Source organism: Anser cygnoides, chromosome 1, assembly GCF_040182565.1.
Source record: "Anser cygnoides isolate HZ-2024a breed goose chromosome 1, Taihu_goose_T2T_genome, whole genome shotgun sequence".
NCBI classification, from domain to species: domain Eukaryota; kingdom Metazoa; phylum Chordata; class Aves; order Anseriformes; family Anatidae; genus Anser; species Anser cygnoides.
Genome location: NC_089873.1, coordinates 179,608,440 through 179,636,393, shown reverse-complemented (window position 1 = coordinate 179,636,393; position 27,954 = coordinate 179,608,440). Strand labels below are relative to the sequence as shown.

The 27,954-nt window shown below is 39.7% G+C and overlaps 1 protein-coding gene across 1 annotated transcript; it reads left to right on the top strand.

Annotated features, from left to right (window-relative positions):
* On the top strand, positions 1-27,814 carry SUGT1 (SGT1 homolog, MIS12 kinetochore complex assembly cochaperone). The gene is made up of 13 exons (XM_066988208.1): positions 1-159; positions 235-280; positions 3,282-3,372; positions 4,006-4,075; positions 4,459-4,529; positions 9,240-9,293; positions 10,877-10,893; positions 11,916-11,950; positions 12,514-12,610; positions 13,592-13,699; positions 25,576-25,666; positions 26,507-26,688; positions 27,278-27,814. Exons 1-13 carry the CDS (start codon positions 101-103, stop codon positions 27,377-27,379), a joined length of 1,023 nt encoding a protein of 340 aa, XP_066844309.1. The 5' UTR covers positions 1-100; the 3' UTR covers positions 27,380-27,814.
* The last annotated feature ends 140 nt before the right edge of the window (positions 27,815-27,954 follow it).

Here is a 27,954-nt window from a genome sequence, read left to right as displayed (position 1 = left end):
GCGGGGGGGGGGGGGGGGGGCGCTACCCGTCAGGCCTCGCGCGCGGGGCGGCCTCGGGGCGCGGCGGCCGCGGCCTCTCGAGAAGTTTCCTGGGGGCAAGATGGCGGCGGCGCCTCCTCCTGCTCGGCCCCCTGCGCCGCAGCCCCCCGTGCCGCCGCGGTGAGCGCCCCCCGGCCCCCCGCCGCCCTCCCCAGCCTCGCCTCGCCCTCTCACGCCGTTGTGTTTCCTCGGCAGGTTCTCGGACGGCGACATCGACCGCGACCCGGCGGCAGCGGCGCGGGTGAGAGGCGGGGAGAGGAGGGGAAGGGGGCGTGAGGTGGCTCTCCCCTGGTTTTCCCCCGGCTTCCCCTCAGCTTTCCCTTCTCCTTTCCCTTCTCCGTTCGACGAGTTGGGGATCCGCAGGGCTCCTTCCCGTCAGGTCCCCCCGAGGTGCGCCCTGGTGCTCCCTGAGCTGAGGATGCAGGAAAAAGGCATAAACAACCCTTTCTGTGCCATATAATTAGACTGTAGTCCAAATTTCTAAGCTATCTACAGTTAGAAAAAGAAGCTTATTGGAGAAACGCCTTCAGTCTTTATTAGTTTTTATCTTCCTGTCTTCTGTTTTCCTCCTCTCTCTGTGTTTTACCTCTTAACTCGTGCTGATGTGTTCTCAAAGGCTATCTTTCTTGAAAGAAACAGAGGTAAAGAGAAGATAGAACTGGCGGATCAAGTCTTTACGTACCTGGAAGGGAGGAGGATGTAAATGCGTAGTTCTGCTCGAGTGCAGTAGGTGGTAGAAGCATAAGGTAATACGGAATTACCTTTCCCTAAATAAAAGGTGCAGCTCAGTCCCATACTTCTCTGGGGTTTCCTCTGTTGCTTGCAAAAGTTTTTCAGAAGATAAATGGCATATAAAAAGGGATTTGGAATAACCAAACATATTTGGCCTAGTGAAAATTAATTTAAAATGAAAAAACACCATAAGATCTTTGGAAGTATTAAAGAGTATCGTCACAATGTGTCAGTTTTTCTCAGTATTAGTATAGGTGCTCCACTTGTCTAGTCCATACTTCAATTTTTTGTGTGTTCAGTGACTTCGAGACTTTTTTGTCAGCTTCAAAATACCATTTAACATTCAATAGTTGTTATTTAATACGTATTGCAGTAGTACTCATGTCACTGGTGTACTTCAGGACTTACCCAAAAGTACTGGTTTGAGCAGGCAGATTGTACTTGGTAATCTCTGAAGTGGTAAGTCCCATGGCGCAGCGTTGCGTTTTGATGACTTGGAAGTTTGGATCTACACGTGGTGCACCGTGCTTGCATGGTCTTAGGTGTGGCTTTTTGGCTCATGTAATTAATATTAATAATCTGGGACGTGACGCACTGTAAATGGGGCCATGTGGAGTCTCCACACTTGACAGGACTTACAGGGGCATTTCTGCTCTGTGTCCTCAGGACTTTGGGTTCCTTTAATTCCTGAAGCGCATGATTTGGCTTCTCCACCTGGATCTGATACAACTGGAAGGTCGTCCCCTGTGTTTGAATACTGCCTGAATGATAAAGCTGCCAAGTCTTTAATGGCTTCTTGTGTCGTTTTAAGTTGAAAAAGTAGTCCACTCTGTGGAATAAGGATGCTTTCTATTTGCTTTTTCCTTAGAAAATGTTTTGCAGTGTAAGTGGTGATGATTTAGGAGAGAGTCAGAAGTAACTTGAAGCAAGCTTTCATCGTATTGTTTTGGTGAAGTGTTGTCCAGTGAGGAAGAAGGGTTGGTGTTCCCTTAAATTCAGGCATAGGTGAGACAGGAAGACTGAAAGCGCTTTTAATTCATACAAACTTAGTGTGGTCAGAGCCCTGTGAATCTGCAAATGCATTTGCAGCTTGGTCACTGATGAGGGCCTGGAGTGAAGTTTCGAGTCAGGAAGCGTACATTTGAGTGCTTGTGAGGGCAAGGTGTAAGCTTGCTCTAAGTAACTCTCGCTGATGTCCATAAGCTGGAATTGGTAGTAGCAGTCAGGTATTTTCTAGCTGCCCCTTGGCTGTCTTCTCAAACAGCTGTGCTATAGGATTCATTTTGGGGAGGGATGTGCACGTGTGTAGCTGAACGAGGTGTGATGACTTGCTGACAAGCCATCCACACAGTGAGATCGAGTGGTTTTTTATGACTGTCTACTGCATCCCTTTCCCTCAGATTCCTCCATGGTTTTAGATTTATGTACCACGCTTATGTATACATTCGTTTATCTTATGCTGATAGCTATTGTGGCCACTTCATTCCTAGTTGGCATAAGTGTTTATGTGACAGCAGTGAAAGAGAAGAGGGCACTGATCTGAATTAAAACTAAGGCAGGCCCTTCTGCTCTTCCTTTTTATCTCTGGCTTGGTGGGACTGCGTTCTGGCAGCTTTGTTGTACTAGCATTTATGCCCAGTTAAAGCCTGTATCTTGGCCACCTTCAGAATTAAGCAAGCATGAGTGGAAATCCAGTCAACTTAGCAGACTTAGTTACTGCACTGTAGTCACGTAGTGTAGTAGCTTCAGAAAACTTGCCATCTTCTAGCAAAGACAAGAACTTTTCTCCCTCATAAAGAGAGAGTTGGAGACGTTTTTTACAGGTATGTGCTTTGAGTCATTGCCATTTTATTGCTATGCAAAAATAATAATCTTTTCTCACAGAGCATAACATGGTTATTTCAATCTGTGTACTCAGTGATTTCCCTAGCAAGGGACTACTTTATGCTTATTTCCACTGTGCAGCAATGTTTCCTGTGAGCCCTGTGCTGCCAGAGTCTTTCGTTCTCTTACTTCTCTTGCTCAACATGCTTCAGAACAATCTCCCATGCTCAATAATACCATGTAAGGTAGAATTTCATCCCGTGTTACACTGCTTTGAGCGTGTTATTCCTCCACAAGCATTTTGACACATTGTGTATTCATTCTGAGTTCGTGACACAGCACTGCTTCCTCAAATCCAGCAGACCTGTGTACAAATACAAGAACTGTAGGAGAATCATAGGAACATACGGGATCACCTGTGCGCTAGACTTCATGTTTAAGGCATTTGAAAGTCTTGTTTTCTCAGAAAGAAACAGACTTCATGACTTGGATATAATTGGCAGGTTCCTTGTGCTTCAGGCTCTGATATTTGAGCTTTTTGGATGAAAGCTGATCTATAGGTATAGATCTATATTCATGCCAGTTCAGGGTATTTTTTTCCCCAAAATCTTAGTTGACGAAGCTTGGTATTGTATCTTCATGGTGACTTTTGAGGTGCCATTTCACGTCTTTCTGTGTCGTTACAGGAACTGACAAGAGCTTTGGAAAAGAATCCAGATGATGCCGAGTGTTATTGTCAGCGGGCTTATGCTCATATTCTTCTTCAGAATTACACTGGTAACATCTTCAGGCAACACTGAGAATCCTCTTACAAGTGTATTATGACACATTCTTTACAGCAGATGTCATAAATGTGCAGACAAATTAGTAATAACAGAAAGCCTTATAGATAACTTAGTTTGCTACTCCTACGGTAGGGCATACTTTAAAAGTTGTCTTCATCTTTGAGTGCTTTGTACCTGCAAAACTTCCAGTGAATTGGGTAGGCTGCGGGCCCAGTTTTTCATTTGTTTTTAGCACACTGCTATCTTGGCAGCATTATTTTTAGTATACTTCTTGGGCAAGCTTTAAGCTTTGTGTTGTAAGCACCTTCAATCCTCGTGTGTTTTTTTTCCTTTGTTAGGGACTGAGTATGGTTGTGGTACGAGGGTGGTAACTGAATAATGCCTGGGAAACAGATTAATGGAATTAATTAAAAAAAAAAGTCCTGCTTTGTCTTTCATGGAGCTCTGTGGCTGAGTGAAGGCTTTGTCCATAGCAGTTGCCTGAATTTAATTAAATAGTGCGATGTGTGCAAGCTAAAAAAGCTAAAATAGTAGTGAATTTTGTAAGGTGTACTCTAAGACTTGAAGTTCACTGCTTTTCGTAACGTGTTATAATGTTCTTCACCTGTAAACTGACTTTCAACAGATGCAGTTGCAGATGCAAAGAAGTCCCTAGAACTCAACCCCAGTAATGCTGTAGCACTTCTTAGGAAAGGGTGTGTATCATCATATATTGTGCTTTGAGAAAATTGTGCTTATCTGTAGGGCAATAGCAGCATTTGAATTATCACTTCATACAAGCTTTTTGCAACCCCATGAATGAGTAAATTCCATGTCGCAGTGCTTCTAAACCACCTGTAATAAAGCTGTGATTATAAGAAGAAATAGTATGGGTTTTTTAAGAAATGTACCTTGATTTTTGGGGTGATTATCTTAACATTTTAGCTGTTTCAAAAACAGATTCCGTACGCGATATAAACTCTGACACGTGTACTTTTAACCGATAGTGTGTGTAATCTAAGGATGTTGTTATCTTCAGGATGTGGATTAGATTGAAAAGTAATTACTGTTTCCTTATGTTTTTCTTTGTTCATGTCAGGTTAGGAGAATATCACATCAAAAACTATGCATCTGCTTTAGAGTCGTTCAAAGAGGGACAGAGGCTGGACAGTAAGTATTAAAATGTGTGCACGGCACTCCTTTGCTAATGTCAACAAAATTGCTCTAATGTGTTAGCAGAAAGTGAAGAACAAGTTGGTGGTTTGTTGGTTTTTTTTAAAAGGCTAATGAGTTGGGTGCCTGATTTTTGAGGTATCTGGAACGGAACTGGCTTTTGGGAAGGCTTGATCAATCCCTACTTGAAAGTATAACACTGTGTAAAAATGTGTATCAAAACTGTTAGCCAGTAAAATCTGATTTTCTTGCCTTATAAAATGGGGGTGTTTCCCTGCTCCCCAGAGGTCTTGCAGATAAATGATGTTATTGGTATGGCAGTAAGTGTCACAGAAAAGTTTCTGAACAGAAAAGGCTTCGTGTATGTAGCTGAGATTTTTAGTTGTTAAACCATTTGGTGGACTGGTCTTCAAAAAGAGTGTGCAACTTGATGGGTATTTGAACTGACAGTGGATTTTTACCTCATGTTAGATACCACTTCATTACAGAAGCATATTTATTCTTTTTTTTTTTCTTAAAGTGTTGGCTTCCCAGCTCCAACTGTGCATGTTTTATTTTGAGGAGGATTAGAGCTTTTAAAAATAACTTCTAGAAGCAGGAACGGAAAGCTTCGGTATAAGATGCAGGGAAGCACACAACAAAGTAATTGCAAGATGGCTGTAACTCCTTTCTCTTCTCCTGTCCCCCATTTGAAATGCAACTCACCTTGTTCTCAACAGCAGGAAGAAATTATAAGAAAAGCACCTTGAAAAGTTACACAGAGCAAAGTGTTCTAAGCTGATAAGCGTTGTGGTGATCTAAGATCTTCCTGGTATGTTATCTGTAACAATGGCAGGGGCCCGAAGCTTTATTAAAAATGTTACTGGCTTGTTGTTCACAAATAAGTAACCTGCTCCTCTGATCTAAAACGTGGGTTTGATGGGAGCGTAAGCTAATGAAAGTTCTTTGTGCGAAGTGGTTGTGCCCCTTCCCACTACTGCACTTGTTCAGCCTCTTCTTTCAGTGCATTAAGTCTGCAGAAAACTGCTCTTTTTAAAGAAAAACATGCCTGTGAACTGATGTGTTGAAACCGACCTCTGAAGGGCCCTGGGTGCTGAATCCAGCAGAATTGAAATGGTGATGGTGGTGAGGTGATGTGGTGGAATTCCAGCAGCTGTAATCTTCAGTTCAGGGTGCTCTGGAATAGGAGCTGAAGGATTAGCTTTAATTGCTTAAAGTTTTTTCAGGTTTGGTAGCTTGGGTAACTGGGTAGTCTCCCCTTTTTGGTACGCTAGAAAGACGGATGAGTTTTCATAATCTAGACAAGTTTTCTTGGATCATCCTGTGAAAGGGAGTGCTTCCTTCTTGTGATTTCTGTAGCTTTCCTTACTTGATAGGTAAGTTTTCTTATTTCTGAAAACTAGTAACTCCTGAATTGAATCTGTAGTCACTTTAATTTCGTGTTAGTGGCTGACAGGGCCAGAAATTCTCCATATTTTTTCATCTTCACCGCAAGTAATTGCTATCGATTTGAGCTTTCTGTGTGCATAGATTTTGTCGCTTTTCTTGTCAGTTGGAGTTGTTCAAAATACATGGTATGCACAAAAACTTCTGAAGCCAGAGCATCACTTTTTCATTCTCTTCAGCCTTGCATCCCACTGACGTTGTAGGGTAGAGCAGCACGTTTAGCTGCAGATGTCTTTGTGGCAGTGAATACCAGCATGCTTCTGGCTAATTCAGAATCCCTGAACTACAGCATCACCTTTTCCTGTGCTGTATCGCATGACTTCTGCCTGTTTGATTTTAACATGTCAATTTTGCTGTTGACCCAGCTGAAATGTTTCTGAAGGTTCCCAGTACTTCCTGATTGCTTCTCATCCAAAGCTTGCTTCTAATGTTCTTTGTCATTACAAATCCCATGGCCTATTGTGAGATGAGGGGTCTCCTGAAGACTTCTTGAAAGATACAGGTTTTTAGGTGATTCTCTTCAATATATTACCCATCTTGTTGGCAAGTTGATGCCAGTGACAGAATTTGCAGTTCTGTGGAATGTTTGCTGGATTCCAAGTGACAATAATTGTGAGCACGAGCATTTTGGCAGAGCAGTTAACTTCCAGTTAAGCACAGCGAGTGCAAAATGAACACAGCACAACGGGAAAATTACCCATGTACCACTAAGCAGGTGATAAAGAGATGTTAGCTGTTGCTGCCTTACAGGGAATTGCTGTGGCAGGGAATTCGTTGCTGACAAGGCTATTTTCTTTGCCACACAAGGGGGCAGAAGTACACCATTACACGTTCCTTGCTGATGTAAGGTCTGTTTTAAATCTTTGTCTGTAATGCTAAGGGAGATGGGCTTGCTGCTTGTGCTCATTACTGGTAGTGCTGACGGGCCCAGGGAACTACAGCAAGCTTCCCATTACCCACCTACAGCGATAGCTAAGTAGGACTTGACACGATGAATTACTGAATGTGCAGAGTTTCTTTCTTTTATAACATAACATTATGAAGCAAGATTTCTTCCACTCAACCATGTGACGACGCATGTGAATATATGGAGTTCACTAATTTGCCTCAGACTGAAAAAGCAGCGTAATCTGCTACTCTTCGGTACATCACGGGGATTTAGGACAATTACACTTGAGAAATGTTCTTGTTTTTTGCTGTGACTACCTAATGGATTTAGTAAAGGTGAATTCTGCCAACTTTTTAAAGAAAATGTCTTGGTAGGTGCAAGTGAAGACCCAGTTAGTCTTTCTGAACTAGAAAGTTATTAATAGGAGTTGTTGTTAAGTTCCTTGGGGGAATACTTTAATTACTGAGTAGTAAATAAATTTGCCTCTAATTGTGATGTGCTGGTATGTAGGAAAAGAGGCAGTGGTTGGCAAGGAGATCTTTTAGGGCAGTAGGGCTGAAAAATGGACCTTTCTATTAAAGTTTGTGTTGCATGGCAATCTTGTCATAGGCTGTAGTTAAAAAGAATTCATCACTTCCTGGTGAAAATCTGAGGTTGGATCAGTGTAGACTTGTCTCAGTTTCCCTTTGCTTTAGGCTCTTGAACCTACTCCATTTCACTTCCATTTTAATTAATAAACTTTGTTCCCAGGTGCAAAAATACAGAGAGCTGTTTTGGGGGGCTGTGGTGTAAAGCTTTGAAAATTACAGAATAATTTTAAGTTTCAGGGAAGCTCTGGAGCTCAGGAAACTCCATGCCCTGGCCAAATTAACTTTAAAGTTTGCTTAGGTTCTTTGACAGCGGAGACTGAAGATGTCACAGCCTCTTTGGGCAATCAGCTCCACTGTTGTACTGCCTTTTTATTGAAAGTATTTTCCTTATCAAATCAGAACTTCGTATGCTGCATCTTGGGTCTCTTTCCTTTCCCTATATACTTGGAGGAGAGTCTAGGTCAGTTGTCCATATGCTTTAGGTATACAGTAGGTAATTGAGGGCAGCTTTTTGGATCCCCAGCAGAACCCTCTGCTTAATGTTGGAGATTTCCATCTGAAAGCAGGTATTTTATTTCCAGGATTTGTTAGGAACATAAAAAAGACTTACCAAAAACTGATTGCCTTGTAATGTCAAGATGGCCGTATCCTTATTTGCGTTTTTATCTTTTCCTAACAGCATCTGAGAGGTTACGTAAATGTTATGTAACTTAAAATTTCAGCAACTTTGAAGATGATTAGCAGGGATGGCAGAAGATAAGAGAGAAATGGTGCTGAGGAGTTGGTAGCAATTTTAAGGCACACCTCAACATTTGTGTACACTTCCTATCTGAAAGGATTGAGGTGAATACTTTGCAGAACTGCAGTGGAGCCACATTTAGTGTTACGAGCATGTTGGCTGGGAACAGCGTGGTGTTTTTCTTTTTTTAAGCTTCCTCAAGCTCTCTGCGGGGATTTTTACTGTGTGAACTCCCTCAATGTGAATTCCTGCTACTGCAAAAAGATAAATTTAGCTAGTCTTAGTAGTTGGTCAGTAATATTGCCACTTTGTTTGTAACGTTCCTGACTGTGAAGGGTTTTTCTGGGAATTCTGCTGAAATGAGATGATTGTTCTGTCATTGTACCGCTACCTTTTTAGCTATTTTCTAGTGAATTTGTTTGTGGAGATTGTTTCCTAGACTTATAAATGTCTTAATAAATTTTTCTGTGGTTTTGATTTGTAGAGTGGAATTGGCATCTACGTATCTCTAACATACCTGAAACTGTAGATGTGTATGTAAAGTATGTGTGAAACCACCAGGAGAAAAGGAAATACTTGGTGAAAACTTGTACCACTTTGGATTGTCCACAGAACAGACTGGTTTTTCTGATACTTCTCTAGAGAGGCAGCATGTGACTGAGTGTTTGGGAAAAGGATTTTAAGGATAATGGAGAAGTGTGTGAAACAGTATTTCTTGCTTTCCAACTGCCATATAAAGGTTGAGCAGGTTGGAAAGCAGTAGTATAAATGGGTCAGTTCAGACAAAAATTTGTGTGCTACAAATTAATTTCAGTTAATTAAATGTAACAGAGTTAAATAGTAGAGCTGTATAAAAATGTTTAAAGCTTAATGGAAATGGCAGAGGTTTTATGAGAAGATACTGGGAAATAATAATCACAATTTAATAAATTGATGCAAATTCAGATGAATTTGTTCCAGCTGGTGGTTGAATGAAATCGTTCTTTATTCAGTGCATGTAGTGCTTGAAGAGTCTTAATGTTACTGTGTTTGATCTCTCCTAGATGTAGATGATACCTTTACTATTTGGATTAAAAGATGTGAGGAAACACTAAACGGTAAGAAAAAGAGCATTTACTTGATGCAGGTTTTGATGTGACCTGTGCTTTGAAGCTGTGTTGTTTATAGCTTGCTTCTTGAAACAGAGTTTTTGTGTTTTTAAAAAAGTTGCACTTTCCTATCCCTTGTTTCTCTCAATTATATGTCCTGAACTCTTCCTTAGTTCAGAGTTAATTTAATATTACAATTTTAATCTAATAATAATACGTGACAGAGGAGTACCTATTTCAAGTTCAGACAATTTTAACTCACTTTCATGTGCTTTCAAGCTTATTTTAAGTGTGGAAGCATGTCAGCTTTCTTTCTAAAACCAACATCAAAATAAGTTCTCAAGTTTTGCGGAAAATAAAGTTGGAAAGAGCAGTGGAAATTTGGTGACATTACTCTTTCATTCTACATGGAGAGTGCCTTCGCTGGGTACTCACTGCTGCTATGGTGTCTTACCGTGGCAGTCAGCTTCCTTTTGTATCTTCCTACAACCTGATACCCCAGGGAAGAACTTACCCAAAGTGCTTAAACTGCCTGCTGGTTTTAATGAGGTATATCAGAATAGCTGACTTTTTTTTTCCTCTGCCTGTTAAAACTCCCCCCCCTGCAGTGTTTATTGGAGAATGGGGCAGTAGAAACAATACAAGAGTTCATGTCAACCTGTTGACTAAAAAATTATTAGAGGAGAACCCTTTTGTGTTATGTAGGAATGTACAAATCTATGCCTGGTGGTACTTTTTACCAGGTTTAGGTTTGTTTGAAGAAACTATATAAGTGATAGGCATGCACTGTCTTACCTACAGAGAGTTATCTTGAGTGAAAACTTTCTCTGCCTTCTTAGAGAAAGAGTTTATAATACACATTTCTCAAATGACATAACTACTTTTTCCAGTTTGTTTTGTTTGGAGAAATGAAATTGCACTGTTTTATCTTGGCTCTTCATTTCTTTTCTTTTTTTTTGAGCTATTTTCTTAATTCTCTGATATTCCAACAACAACAAAAATAAAAAAACGCAGTTTTATTCGTTACAAGTTAAAATTATTTTTTCATTATTTCTACCTTTTTAGGAGTACAGAGTATGAAGGACCAAAGGAAAAGTTGGTTTCTTTTGAAACATTTAATCTGAAACACTGTCAGGATTCTATCTCATTCGCCAGCTGTGGCTGCCTAGTATGACATACAAATTTGATGAGAACTTGGTCCTATTTCTATATATGCGTGACATCCTAGTACAGACTTGTAGGAAGTATTTTTTTTTTTGTGCCGTGGTTTTGATTTCATTAAAAAAGGTTTCTATAGTTCCCTAATAAGGAAAATATGGGAAGCTTATTCCTCCTGTTAATCAGAACATGTTTTGTATTAGTTGTGTCTTTGCAGATGTTGGTGATTGAAATGGGTAGCATGAAGAAATCTTGAATAAAAGTAAAGGGCCATTAAAGCAAAAGACTAGAGGTAGAATTGTCATGTCTTTAACTTTTGAACTGTTGAGAATGGGATAAATGCAAAGTGGCTAGAGTAACTGAAGAAAGATGGAGTAGAAGTCATGTAAGTCAAGTGTTTTTTTCTGAAAGTACAACTTTTTTTTTCCCTGCAGGCTCACAGACAGAAATGGTAAGGTGTCTTCCTTAATATATTTACTGCTTTGAATTTTGTCTTTAATTGCTTTTAGAGTTCTGTGGCATCTTGAAACTTCCAAATGTTTTAAAATAATCTCTTCTGTTGCATATAATTCTGAAGGATCTAAACACGTTGTTTTGCAAACAGGGATGCAAAATTTGAATGCTGAAAACCTAGGAGTGGTGAACAAATCTGGAAATTACTGTGCACTAATTAAAGTCAATTTTAACTTTCTTGTTTGCAGTCTGTGGCCCAATTCTAAACAAATTAACCAGCTCATCTCATCAGTGCCAACTCACTTGTAATTGCTAGAAGATAGCTTCTTTTTCCCCAGTAGCTTGCACATGGTGTTTTTCAGACTTTCTTTGGTTTTGTAATTCAGCAGTGTCTTTTTCTTTTTTTTAGTTGGAAATTAGAAGAAATATCAAAACTGACCCTTCTTGTTTGGTTATTTTTTTTGGAGACCAAGATGTGAAGTTGCTCTGGGTGTTATGCTCCCTCCTTCATAGTTACTTCCATTTTTTATGCCTTAGTAGTAGGATAGAGGAGGAAAGTGTACAGAAATGATGAGTGTATGTAAAGACAAACCTTACCATTAGAAGTATTTTTTTATGTTTGAAAATCGTGCCTGAAGTTCTCAGATCTATTTCAAGTTTTCTTTGTGACTTAAAGATGAGCAACACAGCCACTATGCATCTTTCAGATCTCCTTATTCAGAAAGGAAACGAGTTGAAGCTGAACTCAATTGCTGTTTCTCAAATGTGTGACCCCTGTATTGTAAGATACATTAAATATATGCACTGTCAGTCTGTAAACTGGTAAATTGTTTGAAGTCTGTCATAAATGGCTAGGAGAAGAGTGAAGAGTTTCAGCTTTCTTTTGTACGTTAATGCACATGCATAAGTCAGGAAAAGAGAAGTGATCAGTATGAGAGTGATTTGTGTCTTTATGCTTATATATGTCTGTTGTATTTTCTCTTACTGATACGACTTTCCAATGCAATGTGTTTCAACTAGAGTACACAACAGCAACCTCTGTCATCAAAGATCAAGTAAGTTGACTTTAGTTTTGCTGTGAGAATTAAAATAATTGACATATAACTGTTCTTTGCTGACTTGGGATTGGATATGCGAGATAAAGATTGTAGAAATTCTGCAGAAACTTCAGAAAGTGGCAGTCTAAGTAAAATGTTTCTCCGAGTCATGGTCTTTGTTCAGACTGAAGGTGCAATTCTCTCTCACTGGGAGAGCGAGCATTCAAGCTTCTGTTTCTGGTCCTATTGCTGAGCTTAATTCAAAGACCTGCCCGTAGTGCCTGGTATAGGTAATTTTTTGAGCTATTTAATTTATTAAAGTCCAACAATAATATGAATTGGTTAAGAACGTGGCCCACTTTTTACAAACTTCTCGATTTTTAAAAAAAGATACTCTGTTCTTTAACTACTTGTCAAGTCTGCAACTGTGTTGTTAAAGGAAGGGGAAGAAGTCTAATTTTGTACATCTCTCCCATCCCCCCCCCTTAAACTACACAATAATGTTCTAACTTTTGTGGGTTTTGTTTTTTTTGTTCTTAAACGTATCCTTGCAGATAACTTTCCTGCTTCTTTTTCTGAAGGTATGACTGGTACCAAACAGAATCTCAAGTCATCGTGACTATAATGATCAAGAATGCGCAGAAGGACGACGTCCGTGTGCAGTTCTCAGAGAGAGAGGTGATTTATGTTGGTTATTGATACGCATCCTTAGATTTCAGAAGGTGTAGTTATTAAAAGTGAACATCGCTTGCTGGAACAGCAGGAAAAAATGGCAGAAGTGGTCTTCTGCCTGAGCATTTTTATGTACAGTGAACAGGGAGCTATTGCCACAGCAGGGTCTGTAGGATTTATACACAAGCGTGTTGTGCATGCTGCAGAAGGAACAGCTGTCTCTTCAGCTGCTTGGGTGTTTGGAGGGTTGGGGGAGGAGGTGATCTGAAGTTAAAATGTTTGTGTGCGCATGCATCTGGAATGTGAACAGACAGAAACAAGGTACTCTCAAAATAGTTATGAATAAGTAATATCTTGCTTTAGTACGGTTATGGAAAAACAACAATGGGTGAGTTCATCTTGATTTTCATATCACTACAATTGATAATGGCAACAAAGTGTGTTTCAAGGAAGTACTGTAATCACTGTTGTAATGCCATATGCGGTACTGACAACTGTTTAATTAAGGGTGAATATTGATTAGGTAGGTTCTCAACTAAGTTGGTACTTGGCAAGCTGCAGAAGTGTCTGATACTGTATGCTTTAACTTGCGGCAAGTGCTCACAGCAGTTTAACATAGCTTGCATGTATTAGAAGGGAAGTTGCAAATTGTTTTCATGGTTCATTATAAAAGTGTTGATAGTTCATTTGCCATATTTTTTCCCTAAAGAATGCAGATCAAGCTGACAAGATAATAGGCTTTTTGAGTGCATGCTGGCTAAGAATTGAAATCTCCTGTTCATCTTTGTAGTGTACTGTAAAACACCCTGTTGAATAATGCAATAGCATAGTGGTGGTACCTGAAATTCTGATGCCTGGTGTTTTAAGTATCCTAGCGAAGGCTCGTTAATTTAATCACTTAATCTTGGTGCCAAATGACAATCCTTTACTTGGAAAGGGAAAACTTCTCTTAAAGATGACCAGGGATGTGTTTTTGACTGTTAACAGATGAGTGCATCAGTGAGACTTCCATCAGGTGAAGACTACAACTTAAAGCTTGTTCTTCTTCATTCTATAGTGCCAGAGCAAAGTACATTTAAAGTGCTTTCAACAAAGGTAAGCTCTTCTTAGTGTAAATCATTTCTTTGTCTGTTTCTGACGTTGAAAACTTTTCTGCTCTAATGTCATGTCTCATTACCACAGTCATAATGTCTTGCTTTTCATATAGAAATGTTTTTCTTTCTTCAAGGTGCCTTTCAGCCAGTGGAAAGCTTTCTAAACTTGTGCAAAATTCAGAAATAGTGACGTGATATGTTGCTTACTGAAGTGCATATCACAGTTACGTTGAGGATGCTTTTAACTGTTGCTGTTGAAAGATGACTGTGGTCTACTTGTACATTTTGGGTATTTGGAAAGCGTGAATGATTTTTTTTAACTCAACTTTTAGGAGTCGATACTGTCTTATGGAGTATTGTCATCTTTATGTGCCTAAGAAATAAATGTCAGACCTGTAGGATTTCAGTGTTGAAATAATTCTTGACCCTTTCATGACTTTTTCCTGCTGGTAAAAGTTACTCACTCATAGTTACCTGTTCTTGGCTTTTCACAAGGCTTTTCATAATGCTTGCTTGGAGACACTTGGAAGTTGCATGGCATGAGAGAGAATGCTTTTACCTCAACATTTTGTCTTCCAGAGTACAGGTACAGAAAAATAAGGAACTGACTGTGGTCTGGTGTAGCATATCGTAGCATAATACGTAGACAGACACGTTCAGACTTGGCTCTGTGGACAACCTACCTCTGAAGCAGGAGTAAATGTTTTTGATTCTTCTATTTCAGCAGTGGTTTTGTAGAGCTTTTGAAAATTCCATTGCTTTCTCGTGTTCCACTTTACCTGTTAACTTCAGAAAGGTACCTGTAGAAGTTACTGCATGTTTTCAGGGAAGAGGAACTTCAAGATGACATGAGAAGGTTTCCACAAAGTTGGTCTTGTTTTCCACTCCTCACGTTAAGGAAGCTGGGCAGGTTTTGTGGTTGAATCACATGAATCATAGAACGCTTGGGCTGGAAGGGACCTTAAAGATCATCTAAATCCAACCCCCTGCCATGGGCAGGGACACCTCCCACCAGACCAGGTTGCCCAAAGCCCCATCCAGCCTGGCCTTGAACACCTCCAGGGATGGGGCATCCACAGATTTTCTGGAAAGCCTGTTCCAAAGTCTCACCACCCTCAGTAAATAATTTCTTCCTTTTATCTAATCTAAACCTACCGTCTTTTAGTTTAAAGCTATTCATCCTTGTCCTATCACTACACTCCGTGGTAAAGAGTTCTTACAAAGTGGTAATGGAACAGAGTGCTTGAATTAAGTACAAAGTCTGCTACTCTGTTATTATATATATAAACTGAAGTAGAATGAACCCCTACCCTGTCCAATGAGTAACTGTGAGGTCCTGTTTGCTTTATATTCTTATCTAGCTGGTGTTAGACTTCTCATAGCTCTTGAAGTTTGCCATTACTTCTGTGAAGTATCAGGCCTGTGTCTCAGCACTGTCGAAATTATCACGGCTGTGCCTTCCTATGCTACCATCTGCAGCCTGGGTTAATTATTTGAATAATCTCTAGTAGTCTGGAGCATGGTTTAGGCTGAGATTCTTAAAGTGGTGCGAAAGCTTTAGTTGTGTTCAAGCAGCGTCTGAAGTGTAAGTACTTTGCGTTTATTTCCGAATGTTACAGTTTCCATGTAGTTTTGAGAGAATAATTTTAAGGCAAGGCGGGATAAGTGAGAATACAGGAGGAGTTGTAACAGGTGAAGTCAGCGCTTCAGTGCGTACTTCCTCGTGCAGACAAGAGAAATATAGGGGGGGACATTGGTGAAAACAGTGAAGGAATACAGTTTGAATGATGCATCAGCTAATTCCAGTACTGACCAGCAGATGGAGACTCAGTGAAGAAAATATTTTATAGCAGGCCTGCATTAAGGATGGTTAAGCATGCAAAGTGTTCTTTAAAGACTTAGAATATCTTACTTTGAAAAACACTAAGCGCTGTAAAGGACATGGTGTAGTGTCAGCGTTTGTCTGAATACTAGAAATACTAGAAATGTGAGCAAGATGGAAAATACATAGTTACTACTTTGAATAAACCATCTTATTACTTCTCAAATGTTTTGCAAAGATATGTCATTTACATGAAGTTATTCTGTAAGGACTTGAAAAGGGAGACTTAATTTTATTATCTTCCCAATTTACAAACATTTTACTGTATCGAGTTCTTTGTTAGTGAATATTATTCCTCAAAGTTATGAATAGACTGGAGATGTTGACCCCACAGCCCCCATATACATGAGGGTTGCTGATCTGCAAGATCTTCCATATTTGAGTCCTTGTGTGTCACTAGTGTATCTGAAGCTGTCGCTATTCTTGAGAGTTTTAAATCGTTTGTAATGGAGAATGGGAGGTTGGCCTGTGAGACATCAGGGTCTCTGGCATTGGGACAAGCCTCTGAGCAGTTGGGATAAGAAAGCTTGCTAGATGTGAAAAATTGAGCAATTGAGGTGGATGTTTGAAGTGCTTCCTTCTTAAACGTGCTTCATTTTTCCAAGTAGAGGTATTGAGATCCAATAGGATCTGTTGCAGCCACCTTGGCCATGTGTGCCTTCATTCGTAGTGGTGTGGGAAGACGAGCATTTCCTTGGATATAGTTGAGGGATTACTTCAGACAGGCTCTGGTCTGGTCTGGTGGTCTGAGGCCTTGTTAGCAGTGGGAGCAAGTTAAGTGTGCTCCTGGAATGCATTGTCTTGTTGACTTTCATCCGAGAGGAATCTGTTCACGTGCTCTTAGATGGTTTTCAGTGTGAACCAGGATGGTAAAAAGGAATGCAATGTGAAAGGAGACTCGCTTCAAAAACATGTTCTCAGTTGGAACAAAACCATTCTCTGCCAGGCAGTTTATTTGGAGTACCTCTCCCATCTCTTCTCTTTCTTACTACAAACAAGAAAAATCCACCACCAAAGCAAAACAAAATCCCACCTAGAGCCCTGATAAGAGTCTGCAGACTGGGCCAAGGGGAGGGGAAAGGCTCCCAGAGTGTATGTGCATATCGCAGCTAGATGGGATTTGAAAGACTCAGAGGAGTGGCGACAGGAGGCTGAATCTGGGAGGACTCTTGTCTTTATGGCACTGACAAACTTAGTGAAGTCTGTTCATCTTGCTGTGTGTTGGAAGGTTCTTGAAGACTGTTTAGCTAAGGGCTAGAGAAGGGTGAGATGTTGGTTTTTTTAGCGCTGCTGATAGCAGTGCCTGAGATGTGGGTATTTAAGCTAGCAAGGTAAGTACAGATAAGAGATTAGGACATGGCTGGAAAAAATCATTCTCATGTTCACTGCCTCTGGGATGAGCTCGCTGGCTTCCAGCAGTGGCTTTTTTGTTCTCCCAGAACTATTGGGAGCCACTGGGTTCAGCCAGGGTCTGACTGCTGGGATGGTTCCCTGACTCGCAGTGGTCACTGGCTTCACCTTTTCAATGAACTTAACCCTGCCACAGCTTTCTCAGAGTACCTTTGTGATCTGCTTTACATCGGAAGGAATCCTGTGCGCTTGGAGTAGGCTGTGGCTCCTTCCTGCTTAGCTGATAGCCCAGCCTGGATCTCTGCAGCACAAGGGTTGCAGGATTGCTCCACAGTAAGTCTTGCCCTGTGATTTGTCTGTAGCATGTGAGATGCCAGTTACATCCCGTGATTAGAAGCTTTTAAAGAAACCGTGTTTTCATGAGATAGAAGCAGATGTTTTCCTGTGGATTAGTAATTTCAGATAACACCTGTGTGTGTTCACACAGCTTTATTTTGTATTGCTGTACTGAATATGAGAGGCACATTGCCATTAGCATATTGTAAGTCTTCACTGGGCAGTGAGCAATCTGGTCTTTCTTTCCAACATGATGAAACAGCGTGACACGCAGGCAGGTTTTGCACTGGGTAGACTTTGAGTTTCACATAAACCTCTTAGAACTAATAAATGTAATGGATAGAGGATGGAACACGAGAACTGGCAGACGATAAAGCAGTTGTGCATGTTTTGGTAAGAAAGAGATGCTGGAGATGAATCTCAGTACTGCTTAAAATTCAGCATCACTTGACAAATGCGAAACAATAAAGGTAAAGATGCAAATTCCGGAGGAGAAAATAGCCTTAGTTTTATTTGGAGAACTACAGATCATAAAGTGACTGCAAGCAGCAGACAGAACTTAAAGACTCTGGCATTGGTTCTTTCAGAGAATGTCAACAGTAAAAAAATGCAATTGATACATTAGGTGTTGTTTCGTTGACGTTGTTGGTTAACTTCCAATCTGTCAAAGGTGTCCGAATGCTTGGAAAATGTTACTATGTTAACCTGATAGAGCAAAAAGTAGCAGCATCTCAAAAAGTTACATATAAACTAGAGATTTGTGTCTCATAAATAGAAGCTGGTCTGGTCTTTGAAAGGAGAAGGGATTTTGTACACCGTATGTAGGTAGGATTTGTTGTATTTTGGTGGCCATCCCCAGTTGTGTTCAGGTGTCAGGTGAGGTGGGGAAGACCTGTACCACACTGAAAACTGCATGTTGTGTTCAGCAGTTAACAGAAGGTACCTGTTAGTGGTGCTACTTGTTTTTTTTATTTATTTCCAGCAGAGGGAGCCAAAATGTAAAGGCTCGAACGAGTTCGCTCTTTGGAAGTTGCCTGTGTGGAATTATCCTTCTGCTCCCATCAGAACAGGAAAAAGGCCTTGCTGTGGTGTAACCCTGGCAGGCAGCTCAGCCCCACACGGCCACTCTCTCTCCAGGTGGGACTGGGAGAGAATCAGAAAGGTCGAAGTGTGAGGATGCATCGGTTGAGAGAAAGGCAGATACCAGGTAAAGCAAAAGCCACCATTCCAGCCAAGCAAAACAAGGAATCCATTTGCTGCTTCCCGTCGGCAGGCAGGTGTTCAGCCACTTCCAGGACAGCAGGGCTCAGCACACATGGTGGTTTCTTGGGAATATAAATGCCACCGCTCCAGACATCCCCCCTCCTCCTCCTTTTCCCCATCTCTTATTGCTGAGCGTGACACCATGTGGCACGGGACATCCCTTTGGCCACTTGGGGTCAGCTCTCTGGGCTGTGTCCCCTCCCAGCTCCTGGTGCACCCCCAGCCTGCTCACTGGCAGGGCAGCACAAGGGGCTGAAAAGTCCTCTGCAACAACCAAAGTCAGTGTCTTATCACCACTACTTTCATCAAAAACCCAAAACACAATTATATAAACCTCTGCGAAGAAAATTAACTCCTATCTCAGCCAAAACCATGGCAGGCATACAAGCTTAAAATGAGTGACTAAATACGTTTAAGGCAGAGGAGCTGACTTGGCTCTGTCCAGCAGATAGAGCAGGGAATAGAAATGCCAAGTAGTGCAAGGGTTTCTAATGTTCTGAAACAGTTCTTAGTGCACAGTCAGCCCCGCTTTCTTTTCCCTCTGCTGTTCTATTTGTCAAGCAGTGCAGTTGGGATTCCAGGGGAATATTTGGCTATGTTCTCTTGGAAATGTGTGTTGTGTGAGAGTTTCTCTGGGTCTTCATTCATGTTCGTGATGCTGCTCAGGAATTTCTCAGACTTAGGTGAGGAGAGTGAGGATGAGTGTCTGCTTTTTCGTGTGTCCTTATCCTCTTGAAGGAAACCTGACCTAGTGCTTTCTCTTTTCCTTCTACTCTGCTCTTGCATTTCCAAATAGTCTGGGGACAATTACTGTGAGTTTTCACTTTTTTTAGTGGTTTGGGCTTTTTGCAGACAATGGCGGTTTAGAGCCATTTGAAAAAGTGGCTAAAAGCAGTTTTGTGACCCCAGAACTTTCCTTGAATTAGATATCAAAGTTGTGCTGCAAACAGGGAGGTGTTAGAAATCCTCAGTGTTTTTTCACAATTGACATTTGTTATAGAGGTGTTTGAGGTAGGAGCATACTCGCAGCAGCTTCATGGCAAGAATATGGTAGTTGGTGTGCATCAGGGGAATGTTTCTTCTCCTCAAACCAACATTTTGCTTTGCAAATGCTGAAACACCCAGAGCAACTTTACTGGAAAAGCACACTGATGCTTGTTGCTAAATGTAAAGGGAAAGGTTGAGACTGAAATTGTTTCAAAAGTGTGTGAGTCTTTACTCAGAGGTAGGTGTACACAGATAGATAAACAGAGGGTATGGATTTATTTTAAATGAAATCGGTTCTTGCAGTCATACCCTTAGAAGAGACTTTCTCATTTCGGTTATTTTTAGCCAGTTGTTTGCAGTGGCTTGAATGCACTCTTCCCCACTCGCTTGTAGTTCTTTTCTCTTTGAGGCTTTCATGCAGATTCATATCTCCCTAAACTTTCTGGGTGTTTTCTGTAAACTGTAAACCGATATTTAAGATAGGAGTTGGATGCTTTTCTGAATTTTCTTGCATCTCTTAGGCAGGGCTAGATGGAACAATTTCCTGGCGAGACCATAAAGAAACATTCCTGATGATTGGTGTGATATTACTTGGCTCAGAATAAGTTTAATTTTTTTGTTCCTTGTGAGTGCAGGTGGGTATGGGGCAGATTTAAACTTGTTAATATTGAGAAATATATTTTAAACAAGCGTATGAATCAATGCCCATGCTTTATGTAATGCTGTTACATAAGACTGTAAGAGTTTTTCTCTCTGTCTTGAGAGAAGGTGGATATGAGAACAATTGGCTTTACGGGAAGGATGTGATGGCAAAGAGCTTTAGGCTACCAAATTGATCTGTATTGCTAGCTCCTTCTGTAAAAAAAAAATCTCAAATTCTAACAAGTGGTTGATATATAATGTTAGTGAGGTGGAAACTTTGATCATTGTACACTGTTATCCATGGTATGTTGCTGGCAAAGAAATTGGAAGGTGCATGCTAAATCCCTCCTGTTAGGACACCTTCTCTACAGAACATTTTTTTTAATTATCAGTAATTTGTGGTTACACTGGAAAGTTATCCTAATCTCAGTATAATTTGTTTAAAGTTATGGACAAAAGATTCTGGAATTAAGAATACAAGCAATTTATAAGAGATCTTTGAATAACTAGGATACCAAAACTGTGCATATGATTTTTAGATAGAAGTTTGAATAGGTCATACCTTTTTAGAAGATGGTGATAATGGGTCATCACCTTAGAGTTAGTTTAAAAAAAATGCCGTGATTGCAAAATAACAACATTTTGAATTTACACCTCGGACAAAACTGTCAACAGTTCAGTAATAGTCAACAATTCAGTAAAATAACTAAGGAGATGATTGGAAATCCTGATTTCACGTTTCCGTGTATTTAATACAGCAAAACATCCAAATTTTAAAGGGTATTTTTTTCATGTCTTAAAATCAGTGGCTGAGCTGCTGCTCAAGCTCTGCCAGTTTCGATTCCCTTCATCTATTTGATCAGAGCTCGACACAAATTTGTCAACCAAACTTTCCCTTAGCGTGAATTGTGAAATATAAAATATACTAGGAGTTAAAAGAATTTCTCGTAACTTGTCAGTGTATACCAGATTTTCTTTCAAAGACGACCACCAAAATTCTTTTAATATTTCTCAGCCAAACTGGTGAGATCTGTCTTAGAGCATGAGTTCGCGCAGTTTGTCACAAGTTTGGGTGTTGTTTTTTTTAGCAGTAGGCTTCTACCTAGAATCTTACTGTTCATAACTTACTGTTGTATTTATCTCTAAGGGGATAAATTCTTTCTTAAAATTAGATTATATGCTCTTCTATTCCACTCTTCTTGAAGTAAGATTTTTTTTTTGGTGCCTTTGTACTGCCAATGAAACATTTAAGATTGCTTCTGAGGTCTTTTCTGGCATCTTTCCCATACATAGCACTTGGATTTAGATGCAAACAAATTTGTCTTAATCTGTTGTGTCTTTTTTTAAAGAATGTTACTTTTATGAGTAGAAACTCCTGTATCCTTTCACTGCTCATGTGGTCTCTTCTCGATGATGATTCCTCGATTTGACACTCATCTCAGCAGGATGGGTTTCTCAGACAGAATTTCAAACAAGTATTGCCTGAATTGCTCTGTCAAATTTCCATGTGTCTTTTCCTTTTTACTTTACTCACTTTTAACCCCAAATCTGGGGAACTTAAAACAGGAGAATATAACAATAGGTGGATTATTTCTGCACTTGAACTTTTTACAAATCTGGAGCGTTGTGTCCTATTTTGGGCTTCCCAGTGCAAGGAAGACACCAGTGTAGTGGAGGGCTACCGAGATGGGCAGGTGGCTTGAGGGCATGAGCTACAAGGAGAGGCTGAGGAATTGGGCTGCTTCAACCTTTAGAAGAGGAAAATCTTTATTGAAGAGGAAAAATCTTCCTACTTGTGTGCAGCTACCTAATGGGATGGGATAGAGGAGGTGGTGGAGCCAGCCAGGCTCTTCGCAGAGGTACATGGTGACAGGGAGTGAGACGGTGGGTACCAGATGGGTGTAAAACAGCATTCCTCTGGGAATCTTACTGTCCTTCACTTCTTACTTCTGATGAATGCCAGTGTCAGGGCTTCTTTGCTTTTGTTGCATTCTGTAACTAGCTGTTTCAGAAGGGAGTAACTGTGGAAATGGGACACAGGCTCAGTATAACAGTGCATTGTAGTGTTAATAGACAGTGAACATGAATTTGTAGAATAACCAGGACCTACCTTTTACTTTTTTACTTAAGCTTCATATGCCTGAAGGTTTTGAACCTCTTTTTTTTTTTAGCGGTGTTTTGTTACAGAACAAAGTTCTTGAAGTAGCATGTGATTAAATGGATAACGACCAGAGGCAGCTTCTTAAACTGGCATGCAAAGCATTTAATTTACAATCATTTTTCCTGTCTTATTCTAAAGTTGGCATGAGGCATACGTTTAATGAAATATAAATGTTATGTTAAAGTAGTTGGCAAAACATTGAGATGTATTTCTCTTGCCTGGGTACTGAATTTTTTTCCAAGGAGAGGAAAAAGCTAACAGTACTTGTGTGTTAGGTGTGACATCAGTGATGTGTCACTTGTCTGTGTGATAGCCATCCGTATCCGCTTTAAAATGTTCATTAAAATGCATTTATTGCCATTTGTGCACATAATTGAGACTCAGAGTTGTTTCTCAGATCAAATAAAGCTCTCAAGATGAAGAAATACGCATCTTCACAAGCAGAATTTTACAGCTTTATATTTTGGAGATGTGCTTGTATAATGGTGCACAGCTAATGATTTTGCTTGATTTGCTCCTGCCTGCAACTTTGCCTGAGTGAGTTGAATTGAAGTGGATGGAGTAGATGGGCTAAAGGATTAATTATGTCATAAATGCATTCTGTCTCAGTTTCTCAGCTGTATATACTTCTGGTTTGAAATGTTTAGACTTCAGGAATCTGCATCTTACACTGGGAATTAGTTTGTAGCATTTCCTCTTCCTTGGGGATGTTTGTCATACGGCACCGGCTTAGGGCCAGTTGCGGAGGAAAGTGTAAGAGCTAGCAGAGGAAAAAAGGAGAGGGGGATTATTGGAGCAGCAAAAGTATAAAGATTTTTCTTAAATGTGTGGGCAGAGCAGTCTGAACAGCCAAAGGGATCTTTGAGGAGGGTTGTATTCTGTGAAGAAAACATCCGTGTTTGGTAGTTCACGTTAAACATTATGTTGCATTAGAGATCATTCTTTTCAGTACAGATGAAAGTCTGTGGGGAGATTCTTAAAGATGTTGGTGGAAACCTGGAGCAGGAGGGCAAGAGGAGATAGCAAAGGGAGAAACAAACAAGGAAGATTGAAGTGGTATAGATTTGAGCAGTCTCAGCATTGTGAATTTGCTTTTTTTTTTTTTTGTTAAGGCTGTTCAATGGGGATGCATTGTTAATTAGAGTATTAAAAATTTTGAATTTAAGGCCTCCTCGATTTAAACACACACTGGAGTTGATAATACAGTTGCCACAACTTGATAAGAGTTCTGTAGGAAGTGAAGGAGAGACAGGTTGTTTGAAATCAAGACTCAGTGTTTTACTTCTAGCTAATTAGCGCCTTTGTTAGTGGCTAATTAACTTAAATGTTTGACTCATGAGATCCAAATCCATTCAAAAAAAACTACAAGCCAAAACAAACAAAACCAACCTGCCAGTTCTGGCACTTATGAAACTACCTATTTATTGTATATGTAGCTGTGTAAAAATATTTTAGTTTCTTTATGCTCATCACAAAGCATTCGATTTGTGAGTGTAGCATTCATAAAATGAGCTTTGTGCCTGTAATTTCGGCAGTGATTTTAAGAGAGTCCAGTGAGGGAAGATTTGCTGGTTCCTCTAGTGTTGCTGAAGAGTAATAATCGTTGGCACAGTTTGAATGCTGCTTCTGCACAGTTAAAACAAATCTGTGTTCATAGAGATTAAAATATTAAACTTGAATGAGGGATTTTTTTAGGGGCAGTAGGTTGAGCAACTAGAATAATACAGTATTTTATTTTTCTTTGACTATTTTTGTTCTGTGACTGATACCTTTCCACATTTTGAAAAATTGATACTATGATGCTCCCTTTGGGACTTCAAAGGGTGCTAAAAACATTGGAAATTCAGCAGACATAGGAAGTGGGGAAGTCATCTCCATGTAGTTGTTGTGCTTATTAAGACTGAAGCTCTATCCTGCCTTGAAGGGCATTCATTCTGTGCCTCGTGTCTTAAACTTGTTGTTCTCAGTACAAGTTAGTGGTAGAAAATGTATATTTAAACTTGTCAAGGGAAGTGGTAGTTTCCCCAGGAAAGAAAAAATGGAGCAGTGGTAATTAAATATTCTGTTTCTTAAAATGCAGCATGATTCCAAATATGGCAGCTTTGAAACTTAAATGAGCTCATTTCTTTATTTTTATAAGGCATCTTGGGCTGTTACTCACCAGTGACAGATTTGAAGAATCGAATAAATAAAGTTCAAATTTCAGATCAACGTGATGCTGTGCAAGGAGCGTGCTGCTGGGATCTCTGGGGTTAGCTTTACAGAGGTGCCTTTGTTCTCGGGTCTGCAGGGATCCCCAGGTTGTAGTGGCTTTAGGTAGAACTAAGAACTCCCTTATGCTAAGCTGTGCACAAATAAGGAACTGCTGAAGTTTAGCAAGCAGAGATTTAAGTCAATTGATAGTATCGTAGGAATTTTGTGATGCTTCCTGAAGTGAGTTTGTCATCTAGAAGTGACACTAGACACTCCTTGTTTTGCAGTCTTTGTTTTGCAACTTTGTAATCCTCTGACCAAGGATAAGGTTAATTATGAAAAACTACTTCAATATGGCTGTCTAAAGGGATTACGGGTAGTTGTGAATAGGGGCATGACATGCTTAACTCAATTTCATTTCTCCTATGATAATTGCAACCATATCCCCTTTTAATTGCCAGTTTTGTCAATGAGTACTAGGCAGTTTTCTCTGTAGCAGTGTGTGTTCGTTGAACCAAGTGAATACAGCTTCTGAATTTCTCCAATGGGAAGATGAGCACTGTCCATGGATGCTTCTCTGGTTTGTATATAGCACACATCAAATACGTCAGGTTTTGTTGGATGGGATGTAAACCTAGCACTTGGATTTTGCAGTCATTCGGAAGTACTATTTAATTATTAGAGCTGACTGACGAGAAACAGATGCTTAAGATGCACCTTGGTGCCTGGCAGTGTAGACTTTGCAGCTGATTGTTACTTCTGGGATGCCATGATTTGCAGAAAGTGAATAGTAAGCACAAGGAAGTGGTACTAAAACAAAAGGATGAAACTAATGCAAGAGCTGAGCAGCCACATAAAAGAGTTTAGTTGACGTGTCATTAAGTACTATAACTTCATAGTGTAAGGTAGGTATGTTTTGTTCTAATGCAGGCTTCATGTTAGACACAGTCTCTAAAACCAACCTAATTATTTTCTTACTGCTACAGAATCCAACTAATTTGAACCTATTTCTCAGAACTGTTTGCCATCTGGATTAATTTGTTCTTTGTGTTGTGTTTTGTAGGTTGAAATAAAAATGAAGAAGCCAGAAGCTGTAAGATGGGAGAAGCTAGAGGGACAGGGAGATTCTCCAAAGCTAAAGCAATTTACACCAGGTTTGTTATCTGAAGGAAGTGTTAAGTGCTTTATTTTTAGCAAAGTACTTGCAGATATTAATAATAATTGGTATGTTAAAAGCTGTTAATAAAATCACAGTGTTGTATTTACAATAAAAAGGCTCACTCTTTTTTAATACCAGAAAATGACAGAAATGGTCTGCAGGGCATTACGAAAATTCAGTTAGTAAGGCTAGGCATAACTTCTATTAATCTGATGAACTGTTGAGGATATATGCTTGTCATTAATTCCTTTAGGCTTTTATCTGTTCAGCTGTTTATTTCAGTCACTGTTTTGCAATTCTTTGCATTGTTGTGGGTATATTGCTACTTAAAGAATTAAGTATCATTAAGTATTTCACCTCTCTTGAAAAATAATGCTTTTGCAGTGTTTCAAGGCAGATTAACAAGGCATCTTTGAAAAAAGGTGGACATCCTGATCTACTAATTTCAGATATTTTTGCAGTTTAACTTAAATTTTCCTATGGCTGTAGGCTCTTGTTTTTTTTCCTTCCTGTCAGCCAGTGTCTCCTGCCTCGTTTTGACTTCAGTTATTTTTGTTGTTGTTGTCATCCAGAATTTCTTTGTTGGGTAGCTAAATTATGTAATTATTTACCTGAAAGTAAACTTTGCAGCTGCTGAATGTGGTCTCTAGCATTTTCTTGTTCCCTTTCTATTTTTTTTATTGCGATGCTTGTATCTGGAAGGAGGAATCCATTTGCATTTTCAGTTTCATATTCCATTATTTCAGATTCATTAAATACATACATGTCTGTTCTGGAAACTGCAGCTTTAAAAGTCATGAGGAAATGCTTAGCTAACTAACATCTCCACTTTCAGACACCCAGCACTTATATCCATCCTCCTCTCACTACACAAGGAACTGGGACAAACTGGTAGTTGAAATCAAAGAAGAGGAGAAGAATGAAAAGTTAGAAGGAGATGCTGCTTTAAATAAACTCTTTCAGCAAATCTATTCAGATGGTACAGATGAAGTGAAACGTGCCATGAACAAATCGTTCGTAAGTCTCTATTCTTTGTCTCTAAAGAAGGGTGTCGCTTTGGCACAGTGACTACTGATACTAAGCTTTGCATAAGTCAGGAGGCTTCTACCCACCAAAATCTTGGGCCTCAGATAGATAGATGGCAGTGGTTCAGTGGGAGTTGTTGGTATAACAGGTCTCATGGAAAGATTGTGCTTTGCTGGTTCCTTTGTTTCAGTTAGTGTTATCAAAGGGAATACAGCTTTTGCTTCCTATAAGGCTTGGAATTGTTGCCCAGGATGACAGGATCAAATTCCTCTTAATTGTTTATATATAGTTCCTTTGCAACAACATGACTGAGCATCTAAAAGCTTCTTTTTATCAGCATCTCATAATGTCCAGTATGGAAAACAAGTACTGCTAGGCTGAAGATCATGGAATGATGGCTTTTTCAAATTTTATTCAACATATGCACGAAATTCCTGTGTAAATTGCTCCTATGTGAGTTTAAATTCATCAGGTTTTCCAGAATTCATTAATCTGTTGTAAGAAATGTGACTTCTATATTACTAGCTATATTTACTATAATTCTTCTAGGAAACTAAACAAGCCTTTTCTTATATTGCAGATGGAGTCTGGAGGCACAGTTCTGAGCACCAACTGGTCAGATGTTGGTAAAAGGAAGGTAGAAGTAAATCCTCCTGATGACATGGAATGGAAAAAATTCTAACCCTGTTTTTAATCTCTTACCATCTATGTGTTGCCATAAGTCACGTACTGACCACTGTGTATGGACATAGCGTTCTTGGATTCAAAGCACTGAATGCTCCCCTGGAAACAGGAATTGTCTTTATATTTTGCGTGCTTTAGAAATTCCTTCACCTGCAGATGTTAAAGGTGTATTCAAGAGTGGAACCCTGTTTTCATCATCTTTGTCTAAATTTTGGAGATTGAATCAAACAGTCTAAATTTTCTACCACCTTTATCAGCTCTGCTCTTTGGGGATGGGGTGATCTCTAATGGGCTGTTCAGGTTCATTGCCTTATGCCTGCTATTTCTGTTCAATAACTTATTAGATCTTGGCAACTTTGAGTAAAAACACTTTTCAACAACAGTGTTAAAATTCTTCGCTCTTTAACTCTGCTAAATAAAATTGTAAATATAACTTTTTCTATACAGAAGTTTCTTCATTTCATTTTTAGTAATATTGGGTTTCGATAGAGTGGAATTACTTGAAGCGTACAGCTAAAGTAGTAAATACATTGCTTAAAAACAGAGATGGCTTGTTCAGGAGAAAAACTTGCA